General features: G+C 42.0%; 1 protein-coding gene across 1 annotated transcript in view; it reads left to right on the plus strand.

The window, feature by feature from the left end:
* LOC133131552 (collagen alpha-1(XXV) chain-like) overlaps positions 1–19,736 on the plus strand; it is a 65,125-nt gene extending 45,389 nt beyond the window's left edge. Inside the window, exons 24-34 of the mRNA XM_061246927.1 lie at positions 189–239; positions 1,727–1,753; positions 4,480–4,560; positions 5,809–5,844; positions 6,698–6,751; positions 7,695–7,748; positions 7,991–8,017; positions 8,476–8,529; positions 11,302–11,379; positions 14,230–14,268; positions 14,700–19,736. Coding sequence (XP_061102911.1) covers positions 189–239; positions 1,727–1,753; positions 4,480–4,560; positions 5,809–5,844; positions 6,698–6,751; positions 7,695–7,748; positions 7,991–8,017; positions 8,476–8,529; positions 11,302–11,379; positions 14,230–14,268; positions 14,700–14,702 — 504 coding nt within the window. The 3' untranslated portion in view covers positions 14,703–19,736. The remainder of the gene's footprint in view (positions 1–188; positions 240–1,726; positions 1,754–4,479; positions 4,561–5,808; positions 5,845–6,697; positions 6,752–7,694; positions 7,749–7,990; positions 8,018–8,475; positions 8,530–11,301; positions 11,380–14,229; positions 14,269–14,699) is intronic.
* The last annotated feature ends 363 nt before the right edge of the window (positions 19,737–20,099 follow it).

The raw sequence follows: 20,099 nt of genomic DNA on the forward strand, positions 1-20,099 counted from the left end.
GGATGGGCACCGCACAGCTCATTCAGTCCTGTGATTTCTTCCCACTGGGGATTTTTTTGAAATATGCAAATGCATATATATGCACTGTATTTCGATGGCTCATATAGGATGTATGATTCCTGTAAGTTCACGTGTTCGTACAGGCTGAACCGCGTACAGAGCTGACTCCCCCCGTCTCTCCCCCACAGATCATCGGCCCTCCTGGGGCTCCAGGCCCTCATGGGCCCCCGGGACCCATGGTGAGTAGACGTTTCAACATTTCTAAAAAAGCTCTACACTTTCTGCCTGTGCTCAGTCAGATAGGGTACAGACATCTTATCGCAGGTACCTGGAGTCAGGCAATCACATAATGTAAAAGTGTCACAGGTCCACACCCGAGCTGCTTTGGATTCAAATACTTTTCGGTGCTCGATCCATGCACTACAAAAATATGAATGTATGTTCATATTAGAACAACTGTTAAAAGGATATACAGTGTTTATAGTTATAGTTATAGGTATAGTTCTTGGTGTGGATGGCGTGCGTGGCAGTTTGCTTTTCTCTTGGTGTTTACCTCCTATCGAACCGGTCGTTCTCGTTCCCATTTCCCTGCCGATGCAAATGTCGGAAGAGTAGGGAACGTTGCTCACTTCCAGCTGCTCTCCCGCCAAAGACTAAAGACACACGCAAATTATGTTCTGTAATGACATATAAACAGCCCTGTGAGAATGTGAGAAACTCAGTTACATGTGCGCTCAGGGTTGCCATGATGATGACGCAGCACTTACTGTGAATGTCGACTGAGTTTCCCCTTTTAAGACTGATTTCAGTGGAACAGAAATGCACTATTGCAGTGCAGGGCCTGCCATCACTCACAAACTACAATACCCATATCCCCCATTGTGAGCATGCTCAGTGTAGCCTCTCCTCTAATTGGTGCAGCTGTGCCTCTCCTGTTGTGCAGTGTGCTGCCCTGTGGTGTGGATGGTGCGAAATCACCTTGGCCTGAGTGTTAAATTTGTGGTGAAATTATTGAAATAAAATAAAAAACATCAGACAAAAAGCCAGATACCAGACTGTGAAGCCCTCCACACACTGGAAGAGTGCCTTAACGGATACCAGACCATTGGGCTCATACACACACTAGAACAGAGCCTTAACAGATACCAGACCATGGGACACATCCACACACTGGAGCAGAGCCTTAACAGATACCAGACCATGGGGCACATCCACACACTGGAACAGAGCCTTAACAGATACCAGACCATGGGGCACATCCACACACTGGAACAGAGCCTTAACAGATACCAGACCATGGGGCACATCCACACACTGGAACAGAGCCTTAACAGCATGAGCCACTCAGTGACCAATGAGCATGTTCTTTACCCTCTATGCCACATACTGCTATGCTAAGTTAAGCACAGGAATGAATAGTCCTCGCGCCTGAAATTTTCCCATATCTGATCGTCCGCTGTGCATCACTGTAGGCGATAAACAATCTAAAGTCACGTCACCATAGTAACAGATAGTCCATACCTACAGACCCCTTTCTGTTCTTTGGCATAGCTGACTGTTTGTCTAAAATAGGTTGTTGGGCAATCTGTTGCCCTTGTGAATCAATAATAATAAGTCAGTACTTGCAAAGCTTAGTCCTGTGTTTCTCTGTTGGTTTGCATGGGGATAAGTTTATGTTTCTGTTGGAAGCTAATGTGCCAATGGTTTGTTTTCCATGTGTTTGTAGGGGCCCAATGGGATTTCAGGACCCAAGGTTAGTTTCACACTCCGTGCTCCTGTGTCCTAGCGTTTACAGTTTCCTGCCTTTGTTTTCTTGTCTCTTGTCCTTGTTCGCTTTCCGTAGCCCGTGTCTCGTTTCCCATTTCCCTGCACTCACACCTGTTCGTCATCTCAGTTACTTTGTTTGTGTATTTATACCCGCCTAGTTTCCTTGTTTCTTGCCTGATGTTTTTGTGTTTTGATCGTACTCTCCTACGTTTTTCTGCCTGCCTGTTCCGTGTACCCTGGCTTCTGCCAGGGATCTGCCTTATGTTTTGTTTCTCACTCTACCTGTTATTGAACTTTGCTTGCCTCTTTGGATTTTGCTTTTTGGATTGTGTTTTGTACCGTTGCCTGTTTTGACTGTGTTCCCATGTTTGATCTTTTGCCTGTGACATCGACTACAAACTTAGTTATCTCTATTTCACCTGTTTGCCAGTATTCAACCTCTGCCTGTTTGATCTACGTGACATCTAATAAAGTCATATATTCTGCCAAGTTTTTGGTTGCGATTGGTTCTTCGGTACCGGCACCTGATAGTGTGCAGAACCAGACCCCTAAATACATTGAATTTTACCCCTAAAAACCCTAAAAGCAGCAAATAGAGCAGTCCACAGATATATGGATTCACCTGTGCTGCTTATGAAGATTGGGCTTCATCTTATTTATCGGCTTGTTGGGTTGTCAGTCAAGCAAAGGAGTCTCCTCATTATCATGCACAACTGCTTATTGGCTACATTTACATGCAATCCAATAACCTGATTATTGGGAGTAATCAGTTTATGCCAGCATTTAGAGTTTTGCATACACATGGATATCAGTAATGCGGTCATTCCATTAGCTGTGTTTGCAGTATTCTTCTCCATATTCCGAATATGCTCATCCGACACGGGAGCCATACTTGTTTTCATCCAGGATCGTCAACTTCAACTATCAACGGCCGGATAAGGACAGTTTCAATGGCTAAAGAAATTGGAGTGTGATCTCTATTGTACATGCACCAAATTAATTAAAGATTGGCCACAAATACACTTGGAACTGTACTTCCCTCTAGGGTTATCAGCACACTTGGTTTTCAGTCCCTTGTTATGGGTATGCACTTAGTAGTACGTTGCTCAGGATAAGAGTGTCTGCCAAATTCCTGTAATGTAATCAATATGCCAATAATGACCTTATGCTGAAAGATAATCTGATGAATGTTTTCACATGACCTTTTGATAATCAAGGTATTACCAATATCAGGCTATGGTCTGAGTATTAGTATGCCTGTACACACACCCAGTGATAATCTCATAATCGCTGCAGTTTAGCTATGAAACCCTGAAATCCATGAATCCACTTTAAGGTTATGAATGAATGGAATGAATGAAGACACACAACATGAATTAAAGTTGTATACAAGTTGTTAAACATGTACTCATTAAATTATATTCAACATTTATTTCAACATGTTATAAAAATCTTTTGGCTGTACATGGTATTTGCCTGCTGTCTATTGCATCAACACTGCAGTATTCACTCACCAGCTTATGAATGATGAGTTCTCTTTGTTGTTATTGCTGCTCTAAATTCAGTTAATTTGTTTTTGCAATACACTGAATACATTTGGGGTTGAGATAAAACGATGAACATGACACAAGAGTTCAGAATTTCAGCTTTTATTTCCTGGTATTAAACTACTTAGAACATAGCACCTTTGATATCAGACCATCCAATTTTTAGGTGAGCAAATTATTGGAACAGAGAGTATTTATTACAGTAAATGAAAGAAAATAATGCTTAATATTTGGTAGTATATCCCTTACTTGCAATAACTGCATCATGCCTGTGATCCATTTACATCACCAAACTGTTGCATTCTTCTTTTGTGATGCTTTTCCAGGCTTTTACTGCAGCCTCTTTCGGTTGTTGTTGGTTTCGGGAGGAGGGTTCCCTTCCATCTCCTCTTCAGGAGGTGAAATGCATGCTCAATTAGGTTACAGTCTGGTGATTGACTTGGCAGTCTCTCCACTTTTTCTCTCTAATGAAGTCCTTTGTTGTGTTGGCAGTTTGTTTTGGGTCATTGTTTTACTGCATGATGAAATTCCTCCCAATTAGTTTGGACGCATTTCTCTGTAAGTTGGCAAACACAATGTTTTTGTAGACTTCTGAATTCATCCTGCTGTTAACATCATGAGTTACATCATCAATAATATTAGTAGGCCCACTCACTCCAGAAGCAGCCATGCAAGCCAAAGCCATGACACTTCCTTCTGTTCAATGTCAGTTACTCAGTACCCAAGCAGTTTCTAACACAAATGCAGTCTTCACAGGCAAAACCCAAGGCTAGAACCAAGAGTAGACATTCAGAACTATTTAGTGTTTAACCAATCAATCTGACAGGACACATCTGGGCAACAGGAAACCCCTGTCAGCCAAATGTTCCAATACTTTTGCTCACCTAAAAATTGGGTGGTCTGATGCAAAAAGTGATATGTTCTAAGTTGTTTAACAAATCTAGATAAAAATACCAGGAAATAAAAGCTGAAATTTGGATCTGTTCCAATACCTTTGGAGGAGACTGTATGTCATAAGTACATATGCCATCATCTGTTTTCCTTTAGCTTGCATGACATGTGGAGTTGTTGAAAGCAGTGGGATATGTTCTCATCTTGTGAACATTCTTTGCTGTATTGTTTTGTGTTGTATTGTATTGATTGTAAACCTGTCTCTGCTTTACAGGGAGAGACAGGGACGCACGGTCTGAAGGGGGCGCGTGGAGAGCCGGGACACAAAGGTGACAGAGGACCCCTGGGCCTCCCAGTGAGTACAGCAGGGCATGCTGGGTACACGCCACACCCCGCCCGTGTCTGGTTTGCTCCTCTGGTAACACGGCTCCTTCGCTGGCTTAAAAGACTCTGCCCAGATTCCGGAACCATCCATAGTCTCCCGCTGTTGCATTACGTCTGTAATTCGCCCCTGTTCGAGACGGGTAGGGTTGGTGCCGATTCGTGCAGTGTGCGTTTGCATCGCCGATGTCAGTTGCCATGAGTGGGACATTACCCCTGGAGAACAATGAACCCTTTCAGTCTCAAGAGTGCTGTCTGTAACTACCTTCAAATCCCAAAATCCCTCTCGACCATATACCTTTTCAACCAAACAAAATGACTACTATACTATTGACTTTCTCAACCAAAGCCCCTTTAGATTTGGGTGGAGGCACTTCATATTGTTGTGCCGTTCACCCGTGTTCAAAACAATCCCGTGTGTTGTGTAGCCCCGTGCTGATTTGTGCACTGTATGTTAGCATCGCCGATGTTGGTCCACTAAGAAATGTGACATCACCCCTGGAGAAGAAATGAAAGTGCGATTGGTTAGCACAAAGATTGTTTCTCTTGTAAGGAGTGGCCTTCGCCCGCATTACAAGAGGCGCCACTGACTGGCGGTATGGTATATGACTGATGCCTCTCCGCAGTGGCTAACAGAAGCAGAATGTCTGTGATCGATATGTGTGAATGAGTTACTACAACTATAACACCACACTTTACTTCCCAGCAAACCTTAGGGTAAAACTAAGAAATGGACTTGCACACCAGATATTGGGAAACACAGGCACAAGGAGTGCAGAGCAATGGATTGGAATATGAAATGAATCTACCCTAAACTATATACTCACAGCTATGGCAATGGCCATGGCTCCTGCAACTACCCCTGTACCCCTTATCACTGTATGTAATTAATTAAAATATAAGAATTATCACCAGAAGTTACGTGATAATACCTGTCCCTGTCTTAATGCATCAGTCATACCCTTGAGGTGTGCGTGTGTGTATTTCTATGTGTGTGTCGGTGTGTTTGCATATCCATATCAGACCGTGTGTATGGGTGTGTGTGCGTACGCGTGTTTGTGTGCGTTTGTCTCTGTTGTTCAGGAGCCTGTAAATTCCCTGCAATGTATGTTTTTTGGGTTTTTAACCTCAGCAGTAGTGAGTGTGTGTCTGTTGTTGTGTGATGTGTTCATCCTGTACTAATCCCCTGTTCATCTCACTCACCCCGCCCATAACCACGCAGGGCGCGTCAGGGTTGGATGGCAGGCCCGGAGCCAGGGTGAGTGGCAGCTGTGTGTCTTCCAACCCCTCCCACTAGCGATGCCTCTTTGCTTCCCCAGTGTCTTTTGAGCTGGGATTTCAAAATCCAGTCCTGAAGGGCTGCAGCGTTTACTGCTGTTTGGTCTGTTTTGGTACTAACTGGCTGACCTAGCTGAAAAAAACAGATCAAGCTAGGTTTTGAAACAGCTGGTAGCTGGTTGGCCAGTTCAGACCAGCTCCCAGCTTGACCTGGTTTGACTATATTTTGAAACATCTCATTTTGACCATCTTGGCCGTGCTGGTTGACCAGCTCATACCCATCTAGACCAGCTTATGACCAGCTTGACCAGCTCAGTTGTCAAGCTGGCAATAGCTGGATTTTACAGCAGGGTAAGAGTCCACACAAACATCTACAGCCTACGGTCTACCGTGCCCCCCCCAGGACTGGAGAATCCATCATTTCAAACAGGAAGTGCTGGCCATTCTCATGACAACCCCCCAGCCCCCCACCCAGTCCTTGCCTCTGTCCTTGTTACTGTAACTCGAATGAGACGGTTTTAGCTGAGTCACCCTCTCCATAGCTTATTCATGTTTGGAGTGCTCTCCACTGGTAAGGAAAAGCCATTTAATGACCTTTGTCAGAAACATGTAACATCTGCTGTTTGTGGCTTTTTCTTGTGAGGGCTGTCATTTGTCTGGGATTCAGTTTTTTGTTTTGTTTTTTTCCTCATTGACCAATACAATACAAATTGGACCCAAAATGGACACCATATCTCTTGAATTTGAATTTGAATGGCTGTGGAACTGGGTGGAGAAGGTGTAATTTGGCCGGGTGCTGTAACATGCTGTAACCCCCTTTCTCCTGTCTGTAGGGAATGGATGGGCCTCTTGGCGCCCCTGGACCAGCCGGGCCCAAAGGAGACCAAGTGAGTGCTGAACACTTATCTCTTTGCCTGCCCTCCACCAAAATGGCGGCCGACTATGGAAGCCATTTTAAAGCCGTTCTAGAAAGTATCTATTTCATCCGTTGTCTGGTGTGGGCAGTGGACAGTGCAGCATTGTCTTCCCATCTGATGTAGGCACAGCAGCGATCCTTGTTCCTAAGGGACAGGCTATTCTTATCCTCAAGGGTTACAACTGTTTTAATCACAATGATACTTCTATATAGTAAGTCAATCTCGTTGCTGTTGCCATTTACAATAAGGTTGTTGCATAGTTTTACCTAATAAAACAGTAAATCAGTTACTGAATAAGCAAGCCGTCCTGCCTCAGGATCACAGGGGATTTTATTACTTATCAAATGATTGAGTTACAAGATGGATCCCACCAGGGATGCCCTGAGCTTTGTGCAATAGTGGCACTGGCGGTAATGAGGAATGTTCCAGAATGTCTTTTTAAATGCAGCACAATATGTGCCTTTTGGCCATGTCACAGATGTTGATTACCAAAACTGAATCACCAGACCCAGCTAGTGCTAGGAAACCAGATTATAGGTGGCAGATATTTCAGTGTGATGGTCCCCAAGCTCTGGAATGCGGTCCCTCAACACCTCTGATTTTACTACCATTTCCTCGTTCAGATCTCCATTAATAACACACCTTTCCATGCAACACAATTCCCCTCATACTACACTCTATCCCCACTACTGACTTTACTCTGCTGCTCGTATTATATGTATTATTGTATTTACCTTTATGTGTGCAGACATACACACACACACACACACACATACACACTTTGTGAAGCAACCTTGGTGTTTCAGAAAGGCACTATACAAATAAAGGTTGTTAATCTGTAAGAATATAGGATGGATATTTGAGCTGTGTGAGTCTATGGCAGTGTGTGATGACCTTTGGGGGATGTTTTTAGGGTGAAAAGGGTTCCGAGGGTGAGCCAGGATCCCAGGGACCTCAAGGACTTCCTGTGAGTCATCACAAACTTCTTGTACTGAGGAATTTTCACTGAGATTGAAATGAATGTTATTAATAATAATCCCTGCGCTAAATCAGGTGTGACCTACATGATGGGTAAGGTAAAATACTTTGAATCTGTCTGTAATTTGTCGGACCTGTTTCATATTCATGTGTGGTACCATGCAGAGGGTACATTTTTAATACGGCTGCTCTATGAATGTAAAAGGGGTGAATGATCTCTCACTGTTTTAGGGAGTAGCTGGCACACCTGGATCAGATGTGAGTATTGTTTTGTTTGTTTGTTTTTGTTCCTGTTTGGAGTGGGAGGGACAAAGACTGCATAATAATGAAACTATGGTCTGATGGTAGAATATCTGCTTTATGGTTTGGTGTGTGTGTGTGTGCATGCGTGTATAGGTGTGTGTGTGTGCATGCATGTGTGTGTGTGTCTGTGTGTATAAAGTGAACATCAACTGTTAATGACTTCACCTTACACTCCAGTCAGCTGAAAGCAAGGCAGTGAGCCTTTGTGTTTCTGTGTTTATGAATGCATACATTTCATCTGTCTGACAGTATGAGTTATGAGTCTATATTCATAAATGTACTTGGCTTTGCACATGCATTCATTTGAGATGCATTTTGTCGATAAGCATGAACATACGTAATGGTTTCTTAGCGGGGGGACCCACGGGGGGGTTGTCTGCTGTCATTCGGTGATGACTTGCTTTATGTTACAGGGTATCCCAGGGTTAAGGGGGGAGAAAGGGGACCTTGGTGAGAGAGGAGAAAAGGTAATCTAAAATAATATTCCGGAAATTTCCACACTCATAAGAGCCCAAAAAACAAAACAAAGCCTGCTATCTATGGACAATGAGCAGTACACCTTTAATGGGGCGAATCATTCAACTGTAATTCGAACTGCAATTTGAAATTCTACAGTAAGTGCATTTTAAATGGCTAGATTGAAGGCTCAGTAAAGCTACAGTCAGATAGGTGCCTTTGAATATGTCTGAATATCCACACGTACTGTCATACGTATATACTGATACCGCCATAGAATTTCATTGTCCTTTGACAGCAGACAGACAGTTGTTCCCTTTTACCTGCCCTGTCTGTGTGTGATTTCTGCATGTGTTCATTTTAGTAAACCATGTCAGGTTATATACTGTAATATGTGTTTAGCATGGATTTGAAGTTGTGAATGAATTGCATGTTTAAGTGTATGTACTGTGTAACTTATGTATCACCAGCAGAGCAGTAAGTGCTGCTAATGGAGCAGTAATATTTAATATAGAATCATGGTATAGTCTGCACACTGAGTTGGCTGTGTCTCATTAAACAGTGTCCCTTTCTATCTCATGCTACTCATCTTTTCTGCTCTTTCTGTGGTTAATTTAGCATAATTTGGCTAAAACATGCCACAGGGAAGTAATTATTATAATCGCTTTGCTATTCTCTCATCTTGTTGTGTTCTTGCCTATTAAATTGGAATGCGATATTAGTGTATTATATTATAGCAAATTATATTATGCATGTGTAGTTCAGCTTTGTTACATGTGTCCTGTGAAACTTGGAGTACAACAGAACATCTTACAGTGGAGGCCATGGGAGTCCAGAACCTGTCAATATATATTTATAATTATACTATTATCAAAATACAATTTGACCTGTTACAGCACTGTTCTAGTATCTGGATTGACCCCCACTATCAATCAGCTTATGCACTGTTCCAGTGTGTGGATGGACCTCATGGTCTGGTATCTGTTAAGGCTCTGTTCCAGTGTGTAGATGGACCCCATGGTCTGGTATCTGCTTAGAATGTGGATGTCACGATATTGTCCAAGAAAGCTAGAGATTTCTGCCAGTATACAGTAAATATAAATGTGCACACTTCAGAAACTGGAGCTCTGGACTTTTCCTCCTGCCCTCTCTTCCAATTTTCTAATCCTGTAAAGATTTGCAGATCTTTTCCCCTGGATTTGTCTCCTCCTTGTTTAACAGTGTCTTCCCTTCCTCCTTCCTCCTTAATCTCATCCCTCGTTCACAACCAATGCTGTCTAATGTGCAGACAGGACGAGGGGGACCATTGCGGATAACCTGGAAGCCTCAATATTTTCCTAAGAATAAATAATGAATCGCAATATGCCTAAGCCGTGGATAAATTAAACTGTAAAACAATTCTAGCACAGCATGTATACAGTTTGTTTTATAATACCAAGAACATGATATTTTACAGATTATTGCGGTTAAATGAAACTACCAGAGGTAATTTCTTTTTAGTCTCTGTGTTTCAATTTATTCAGCTGAATGAGATGATGAATATTATCACATTGCTTCACTTACCAGCTCCAACGAGATTACACCAAATACTTTAAATTATTTATTATGCCGAGTCTGCAGGACTCAGTATGGGCAACATTTTCAGTGGATAACCACACTGCGCCATAAACCAAGAGACCCTGTAATGAGTCCAATTGGATAAGCATTTAAGCACCTGTATATATTTAGTTAGTTTTTCTGGTCAGGACAGCTTAGTGAAAATAAATAAAATAGTGAAATGGTCACCCTTGTCGGATCTGGTTGTTCTGACCGTACCATTGTTTCCACTACCAGAGAAAGGAGCAATATGGTTGTTCTGACCATAACATTGTGTCCACAGTGGAGGAAAGAGGAGATCTGGTTGTTCTGACCGTACCATTGTGTTCACAGGGGGCGAAGGAGAAGATTTGGTTGTTCTGACCATACTGTTGTGTCCACAGGGGGAGAAGGAGAAGATCTGGTTGTTATGACCGTACTGTTGTGTATAGAGGGGGAGAAGGAGAAGATCTGGTTGTTCTGACCATACCATTGTGTCCACAGTTGAGGAAAGAGAAGACCTTGTTGTTCTGACCATACCATTGTGTCCACAGGGGGAGAAGGGGAAGAAGGGGAAAAAAGGGCCTAAGGGACAGAAAGGAGAACAGGGCGCCCCTGGGTTAGATGCCCCCTGCCCGTTGGTATGTCCCAGCTGAGAGCTAAGAGAGAGTTGCCCACGGTGATGCGTTCGGTTTGGGATCTGGGAGAGCAGCAGTCCTGTATCAGCACCCACTATAGTCCTGACCTCTGACTTTCTGTACATTCCTCATACCTGACCTTTGACCTCCTGCACACTGCGGAATACAGCCCAGTGCCAATGAAAGGCCAACCTCTTACAAAACAAAACCATCAGTTCTCACTGTCACCCCTTCCTTTTGCATGACTTGTTGGATAATTTGGTTAAAAAAACTAAACAAAATCTAGTCCCATGCTTATTCAAATACATTTCATGAAATATGAATTTTTTAACTTGGTACAGCGTAAAATCCCGAACCTGTCATGCCATCATCACCTGTCTCAGGTGAAGAGAGAGGCGGTGACTGTGATGTTCTAAGGACTGTGGTCCCCAGCAATCCAAATATCCTAAACCCCCCTCGGCTGCGTGGTGCTGGTTCTCTCAGGGCTGCTGCTGCCCCCTGCCCCGTGCCCCCTGGGGCGAGAGTGTACCCCCCCTCACAGTAACACCCGCAGTGTTAATCTCTGAACAGGGGTTCCGGGGACTTAAAGGTGAAAAGGGTGAGCCGGGCCAGCCTGGTTTGGACGGGCTGGACGCCCCGTGCCAATTGGTACAGTATTCTACTTCCTTCCTCCCTAACCCCCTCTACCACCCCCCTCCGTTCTCCCTGCCTGCTCCTATGCATGTCACCCCAGCCCTCCCCCCTTTCACTGCCCACACCATGTGCCAGGATGGAGACCCTGGTTCGGATCTGTGGAGCTGCATGTGTAAAACTCTGTGCCGTCTGAAACATGTGCTTCCTTAATCACCTCACCTCTCATAATGCACAACTGTCTCTACGGCATATCTCTGACAGACTTACAGAACCACTTATCTCTAATCACAGTCACTGATATCTATAAATATTAATATTGGTATAAAGGTTAATGATTCAACTAAATTCACTGATAATGGCATGTTGCTAATCCCCTTCCCCGTAATGTTTCACCATATTTATCTTTTGGTTCAATTTTCTTGAACACTTTTAATTGCGGCCTGATAAGGTAAAAGATTTTGGCCACACAAGCTGATCCCGGCTTGACAGGCCCTTTCTCTAACTTGTTTCCGTTTTCCTTCTAATCGCCCAGTAAATATTATTGTTCCCAGCTCTGACCTCTGAGGCACGCTGAGCTCTTGGTTAATTTCTCTGGTTTGATTTCTATCTTCATTGAATCCTGATTACTTGATGTGGTGTCTACATTTAAACTGATCATTTCATTCAATTGTGAAAGACTGTCAGATCAGATATTTAAGAATTTGTTCTCCGGAGCATCACTATATACGGGAAAGAGCAGGAGTCTACGTCTTCATTTACATACAGGCATTTAGCAAGCACGCTTATCCTGAGCGGCATAATCCCAGTTCCCTGACCACTGTAATGCCTTTCATCATTGTCAGTTTGCAGTACACTAGTGTAGGCATCGTACAAGTTACATTTTGCTTTTATATGTATTTATCCCTCTAAGGTGTGAGAGCACACATATGCAATTAGAATGTTCAGTTGCTGAAAGCAACTGAGTTACAGAACACTGACTTAGAAAACACATTCCAAAAAAGCTTACCTACTCGTCAAAGTGTTAAGTGGCACAAACAAATAGATATAATTTACGTTCGCATTTACACAGTAATTTAGCATTATCGCTATTATCGCGAGTGACCGGCCCAGCTTAAATTCTGGTTCCCAAAACACCGTGCTACACTGCTGCCTCTTACAGAAACACTTCATTCATATCCTTCTGTCAGAGAAAGTCACATCTACAGAAACACATCAATAACACAGTGCTACCAAACACTTGTTTCGAGGATAAGTGATCTGGATCAGCATTCAATCAATGGCTTTATTAAACCGAATTCACTGAGGGCTCAGCTGGCACCAAAATTTGTGTGCTCCGCATTCCCCCGGGACCATATTTGGGATAACACCTCTTTTGCTGCATTTAACTACCAATCCTACAATGGCACCTAAATCCTTAATTCCGCCTGTTTTTCTATCCTCTCTATCCCCTTGTTACTGTCCTCCTAGAGTAGAATGAAATCCCATAATCCTCTCCTTTCCTTCACCCTGTACCAATTGGACTGAAATCACTCATTATCACAGAAGAAGAAACTTCTGAACCATTTTTAATTTTTGTAAACTATTTTCACAGTGCTTTTTATAGAGGGGAATAATTTGACATCTCTGTTGGATTATAGAGGGAAAATGTTGTGGCTCTTTTATGATTTGAGGTAAATAGGTACTGTAGCCTGCCGAATTGAATTTGGTGAGCGTGTCATGCAAATCAGCATCACAGTCGTAAATGACAACCAACTTTATTCATCAAATGAAACTTCTGCATGAAATAGAGCATGTTGTATTTCACCAACCTGGACAGAACAATGACGTCTCACACATTCTCCTGTCACAGGCTTTTCAGACCCCACAACAATCTTTACCATGTATATTATAAAGTAATAAGATTCAGTTTCAAAAATAACATTTAGCCAGGAGCCTTTATTATTTTATGGTCTCATTGAGTGAGAAGCGGCAGAGGTATTTAATCGTATCGCTGCATGTTGGCTTGTTTCCATTTCAGTTTTCATATTAAAAAGCCACTGAATCAGCATGAGTCATGATCATACATTGCCATCAAAACAAACTGGTGTTTTACGTTATAAATAATTTTAAGTTTAAATATAAAAATATAAAGAGTTGTCCTTTGGGTGAGTAAGGACAAATACCATCACACAGTGCGTTAATGTATTGCATTGCACCATTTCAGTCACGTTCTGGTTGGCTGGTTTCATAACTGAATGCACATTAGTAAGCTATTTTAAAGCATCAGCCATAATGTCTAAATTATGAGTTTTTAATTGAATGCTGTCGGGGGTATTGTGTTCAGCATATACCCATTTCCAGCGCATTTATCAGCTGTTTTAGCATATTTTATAATTATGAGAGAAGCTCATATTAGCCTTCCTCAACATCAGTTATCCATTCCAGGATCTTGAGAATTTTTTAGAATATGAAGACCATCCTTGTAGTTGTGCAGAAAACAGTATATGTAGTTTTCAGCAGGAATTAATATAAATTAATATTTAATCAGTTTGCTGATTTTTGTCAAGAGTTTAAACAGAACCACTGTAAATAAAATTAGACAGCCTTAGGTATCATGTTAGGATTAGTGTAAACAACTTGTTTACTTAACTTATAATTTGAAGACAGCCTGGACACTAACACTAACTTGAAAGGTTAGTGACTTGAAAAGTGTATTGTCTAAAGTGTAGTACTCTGATATACATTTCAACAGCAGCACAATGTTGATCAACTGCAGTACTTTTCAGGGGCTTTGATGAATATTTAAGATGGAGGATGAGGGTGTTTGGGTTCCTGTATGTTGATTTAAAATGGCTGAATTTTCTCCTCTGCTGTTTGCTGTCCCAGGGTCCAGATGGTTTGCCGATGCCAGGATGTTGGCAGAAGGTAAGTTAATAAGGGAGTCTCACTTTCATTATGAAGAGTCTATGCCCAATGTATGCCATTATTTTTATGTAATGTCAGAGTAGGGATGTATTGAGTAGCCTATTTAGCGACTTAACAATTTGATTATTTATACAATTTCCAGTACTTTCTGGGGTGATCTTATTCTTCACCATGTGTAGCTCTCACTGGGTGGACACACACACACACACACACACTCACACAGACACAGACACACACACACACACACACACTCACACTCTCTCACACACACACACACACACACACACACACACATTCTTTGTGAACATATTGAGCGTTTATGAACACAGACACGGTCCTTGCTGCATTAAAGCTTCCTCTGTTAAACTTCAGTGACCCATCACTGAACTAACCCACATCACCTGTGTTGTCTCTCCCATGTTCTCTTGCAGTGATCACTCTTAATTCCCAAAGCATGGAGTTTGTACATAATGCTTCATTTTATTTTGTATTTGTATTTATAGTTTTGTTTTGTTTTTTGTTTTATTTTTTTAAATGAAAATGTAGATGTCTCCCATAACAAAAATGTATAAATATCACGTGAGCGTCGTTGAGTAGAGTTTCTCGGCCGATAGCTGAGCTATTTCAGAGCATGGTGCTGTGGCCTAGCTTGCTTGCATGGACAGAGGTCAAGCAGCACTTTGGAGGTCATGACCAAAGCAGAGACTCATGGGAAAGCGAGTTCACAATGGAGGCAGGACCAGGCTCACTAATGAGAGGCGACTGATGGTGGCACCTGCGTTCATCACCCATCCATGCTACAACAGCAACTCAAATGACTAAAACGTTCATTCCTTAAAAAAATGCTAAATGCAACAACAACAAAAAAAACTGCATGGGTACTGTGTCCAACTAGGAATATATGTGGATGGATTTTAATCATTGTGGTGTGCTCAAACATGTGGCTTCCTCGAACACTAACTTGCTATTCATTGCAACTTACCCCAACAAATGGATGGGAAAAAACCAAAAGAAAGGGCAAAGCTGATCATTGATTGGTTCTCCTATTTGTTCCATCATCTTCAAAGGGAATTACGCCATGGCTGGTGGCTTGACAAATACACAAACCCAGAAAGAGGTGATGTGCAAAGCGGTTTCTTTATCACGGTGGCGATCTCCATGGCAACACGCCGTGACCTCAGCCGGGTTCCTGGCCTGAAGCCGCGAGTGCAGCGGCACGCACAGGAAGTTGCACAGGGCCAGTTTGGAGCGGACTTTTGGGAGTGTGAGCCCCAGGCCCCAGGCCCCAGGCCCCAGGCCCCAGGCCCTGCTGTAGGGGGTCTGCTTGGGCTGTCCTGGACAGGGGAGGAGATGCACATGCGCTGGGGAACCGCTTCAGAAGGAGCTTGGGAGAGAGGAAGATGGGACCTCTGAAGCAGCCAATCAGAGCTGCCAATGGATTCATCATGACTTTAATGTTTGTTTTTCCCCCCACGCATACATCATCGCCCTTGGTGCCTCGTTTTTTTTTTTTTTGTCATTCTTTGTTGGAAACCTTAACTTTTTTTAACATGCTTTGAGAAAGAGGGAAGGTCTTTTTGGATTAATGGAATGGTTGCTTTGTGCCATACAGTATTGTTAATTTTATTGTCTTTTATACATTTTCATGTATATTATATTTTGAAATTTGATGGTAGCCAGACATTAACGTTATTTTGTGCTGCAAACATACATGCTGATGTGGACTGAATATATTTGTGGAGAAATATTAAACATTTAAAAATTACTAAAGGTATTGTCAATAACTGTCTGGATTCACAAAAGATTCTGGTATTTTCTTAATTGTAAAATAAGTCAGATGGATGTTTTGCATCGAGATATTTTTAGTGGAGGGAAAAAGACTACCATTAATGTCATTAAATGTACAATAACCATGGAGAAAACTTTGTGTGACTTTTCTGTGGTTTTGTTTTTCAGTTTGTCGGCCCTCTCATCATGGTGGCTGTTTCATTATATCCTGTTTCTGGTGTCTTTGATTGTTGAATATAACCAAGTTTCTTTCCTGTTCTATGGTTTATTTCCAGATGCAAATGTCTGTGTCCAACGTTCATGTATGAGTTTTTTTTTTTTATTCAACAATATTTTATCTTTTTTCAGTCAAAACATTCTTGTCTTTAAATGAGAATGAAATGTTCTATTTCATTCCAATGTTTGAACTTTCTTACAAACATGTATTACATGGTTTGTGTGGTTAGGCTGAGACTTCGGCCTTGTGTATGTTAACCCATTGTTCCTGTTCACTGCTGGATCTGGAGGTGGTTCCAAGGGTAGTATTTCTGATAGAAAGAATTCCCCCGGCCAACCCCAGCCCTTCACGCCCCTACCCGCCCCACATTCCCACAGATCCCAGTCACCTGGGGCACGTTCAATCGGAAAACGTCTTGCTACGGTTTCCAGGTTGAATGATAGGTTTCCTCCCAATGGTATGCAACATTTTGCAACAGGCTTTCAGGTGTGTTTGCTCCTGTTTGGTGGGTGTGTCGGGGGTGTAGCCCGAATCAATGGCGTAGGCCTATCAGCGGTCAACAATAGAATATTTATGCCGATGTCAGACAGGAAAAGGCACCTGTGCCTTTGCTTTAAAGGCCAAAGAACGTACAGAATGGCCTTTTCAGACGCCATTGGAGCAAACCGTACCTACGTCAGTCTGTCCACATCAAGTTGTTAGCCTTTGAGTTAAGTCTCCTGATTGGTTCACAGTTGGTGATTGACCGCACCTGATGGCTCCACCAGTTCAAAGCGTGTTTTCCCTGCCTGGCTACATACCACCAAGCATTACATTCCAGTGCTAATAAAATAATATGGTTTCTCCTGGCAATGATGTTGCTGACATCACACCTCATAGTCTGTCAGGCAGCTGTGTCAAGTCGATTGGAGCTGTATGTAGTTTCATACTAATGATGGCCAACCATGACTTAATAACCCCTGAATATTATATACAGACAGTAAGGTGGTGGTCCTCATCCCTGTTCCTTCAGATCTACCATTCTGTAGGTTTTCATTTCAACCATAACCATACCTGATTCTAGTTATTAGCACCTCCACCAGATCTCAAGCTATTGGAGTGAATACCTACAGGATAGTAGATCTGCAGGAACATGGTTGGGCAGCCCTGCTCTAGCTGTTGCTTTGTTAGGGTTGTAGTGAAAACCTACAGGAACAGGGTTGGGAACCACTGCTGTAAAAATAAAATCCATGCTAGCTGACTAATAGGCCAATGGCCAAATAAGCAAAAGGCCAGATAACTGTAGGCCAGATTGTATGGACATAAAGATGTTCTATTTTAAGAAATATTGCAGATTGAGACATTTCCCAAAGCCCTAAATTAGGCATCTTGGCAGCTCTTGGAAAAAGCATTCTTGAATGTGAAGCAAGTTACAATGTACATTTCTGTAATTGTACCATTTTTCATTATTTTACTTTTCTTAAATTCAGTGTTTCTCTGCCAGGCTTCTGTTTCTACAATTTCAACAGTCTAGTGGTCAGACTAGGACACAACAGAAAAGACTATGTGAGATTTTGTAGGAATTAATTGTAAATGTGTATTGTAAACAGTGATAATACAAAAGGAAAGTGTTACGTTTTTGGTCTACTTTTACCTGCAGTTGGTCTATAGGTGAAACAATGTACTTGTGTTTCAATGATATATTTGATAAGCATTCAAAGGAAGTGTGCATATACACTCAGTGAGCACTTTATTAGGTGTTCATTAGACTTATAGGTCTTCTGCTGCTGTAGCCTTTCCACTTAGAGGTTTGATGCATTGTGTGGTCAGAGATGTTCTTCTGTACACCGCTGTTGTAATGTGTGGTTATTTGCATTACTGTCACCTTCCGGTCAGCTTTGACTAGTCTGGCCCTTCTCCACTGACCTCTCTCATTAACAAGGCGTTTTTGTCCACAGAACTGCTGCTCTCAGGATGTTTTTTGTTTTTCCGCACCATTCTCTGAAAACTCTGAGATTGTTGTGCATGAAAATCCAAGGAGATCAGCAGTTTCCTCATTCTGACATTTGGTCTGAAAAACAGCTGAACCTATTGACCATGTCTGCATGCTTGTATGCATTTAGTTGCTGCCACATGGTCTACAGGTCACCTAATAAAGTGCTCAGTGAGTGTTTACGTCTATATATTGTGCCATATACAGTCTTGTTACTAGTCTGCTCAGTTTTCACTTGTAACTTTCCAATGAACAATATAGCTACGTTTATGGGCTAATTTGTTTTGGTTTACTGTCATGGGAAAGTGTGAGTATTTGTTTTAAGCTATTCTGTGTATGTGTATTTCCAATACGTGCACCTCACAAATGACGTTTCACATTTTTCATTGGCAACTGTTTGTATGTTTTTATTTCAATTTTTACAGCATACTGTCATTGTTCTTCTCCTTTCCTGCTGTTTTGTATGCAAAATATAATAATTTACAGATATTGTTGTGAGTGTTTGTTGTGAGGTGACCTCATGTAAGAACACATCAGTCACCTTTGACCTTAACTTTATCCTAGAAGTCAACAGAAGCTTTTCTTCACAAATTCAGTATGGAAAGTTGGAGTGATCATTAAACTTGCCAAATTGTTTGTGAGGGAATTTAATAATGCTTGATTTTAATGTCAAATTTTAGAGACAAACGTCGATTGAATCTCAGCCACTGTCTCTAAACATTTGTTCCTTATGAGGCGACATTAGCTCAGGAGGTAAGGGCAGTCAGAGGGTTGCCGGTTTGATCCCGCCCTGGGTGTGTCAAAATGTCGCTGAAGACACCTAACCCCCAAATGCTCCTGATGAGCTGGTTGGTACTGGGGGGGGCTGGGACACTTTCTTGATTCAGCCCTTTCTGGTTTTTGTTGTATTGTGAGTTTTGGATCTGTGTTATTAAGTGAACCATACAATTTTATTCATGGCCAGTTTGCAATACTGTAATTTTTTATTTTTATTTTTTTCCTCGAAGGCAGGGGTGCACAACTCCTTGAGGTGTGGTTCCCGAGGGCAGGTCTGCGTACTGGTTTTTGTTCCAACCAGTTGCTTTGTTTTTAATTTGCTCACGGCTCTATATATTACCCTGGTTCATATCTGTACTTGAGCACAGTAAAATCATTAGGATACACTTGCAGTCAGCAGCTGTAGCTGGTACTCATACACGTCAGATAAGATAGGATTGAATCAATTCAATAATTAAAACCTGAAGTTGATACAAAATCCTGAAATGGCCCTTGTTGGGCACCCCTGCTCTAAGGTGACTGGGGCCTTTTAGTCTAGTTGTATTCCTGATGGCAGTACAGGATGAAATTGTCAAAAGGGTGCTTCATTGCTGTGCTTTGGCAATCAAAAGAGCAGTTCCTTATTTTTGGGACTCTTAAGTCTCCTTTCTGGAAAACAATTAAAGCATTATCTGTGTTGAGAAGAGATGTTTCAATAAAGTTCAACCAACATGATTTGACTGGACCAAATTATTTATCATATATGCATGACTGCAAATAATCATAAATCATATGATTGTTATATAATATAATAATTGGTGACATTTGACATGAACTATACATCATGAAACCTACAATGTACACTCACGCATGATGTATCAGCTGTCTTAACTGGGTTGGGCAGCATATTAGAGCTTCTGATAAAGTCAATACAGTGTTATGGCATATATGGCAGTGTTATGTAGGTTTTATGGCATGTGGAAGTTGCGTGGTAGTATCTCGTGCCATACCCGTCCTGTTCTGAGTGTGATTGATGCTGCCTGCAATGTTGTGTTCATTTTCACGTATTTCTCATTGTATATCTGTTTTTCTGTTATA

Source organism: Conger conger, chromosome 6, assembly GCF_963514075.1.
Source record: "Conger conger chromosome 6, fConCon1.1, whole genome shotgun sequence".
Taxonomy (NCBI): Eukaryota; Metazoa; Chordata; class Actinopteri; order Anguilliformes; family Congridae; genus Conger; species Conger conger.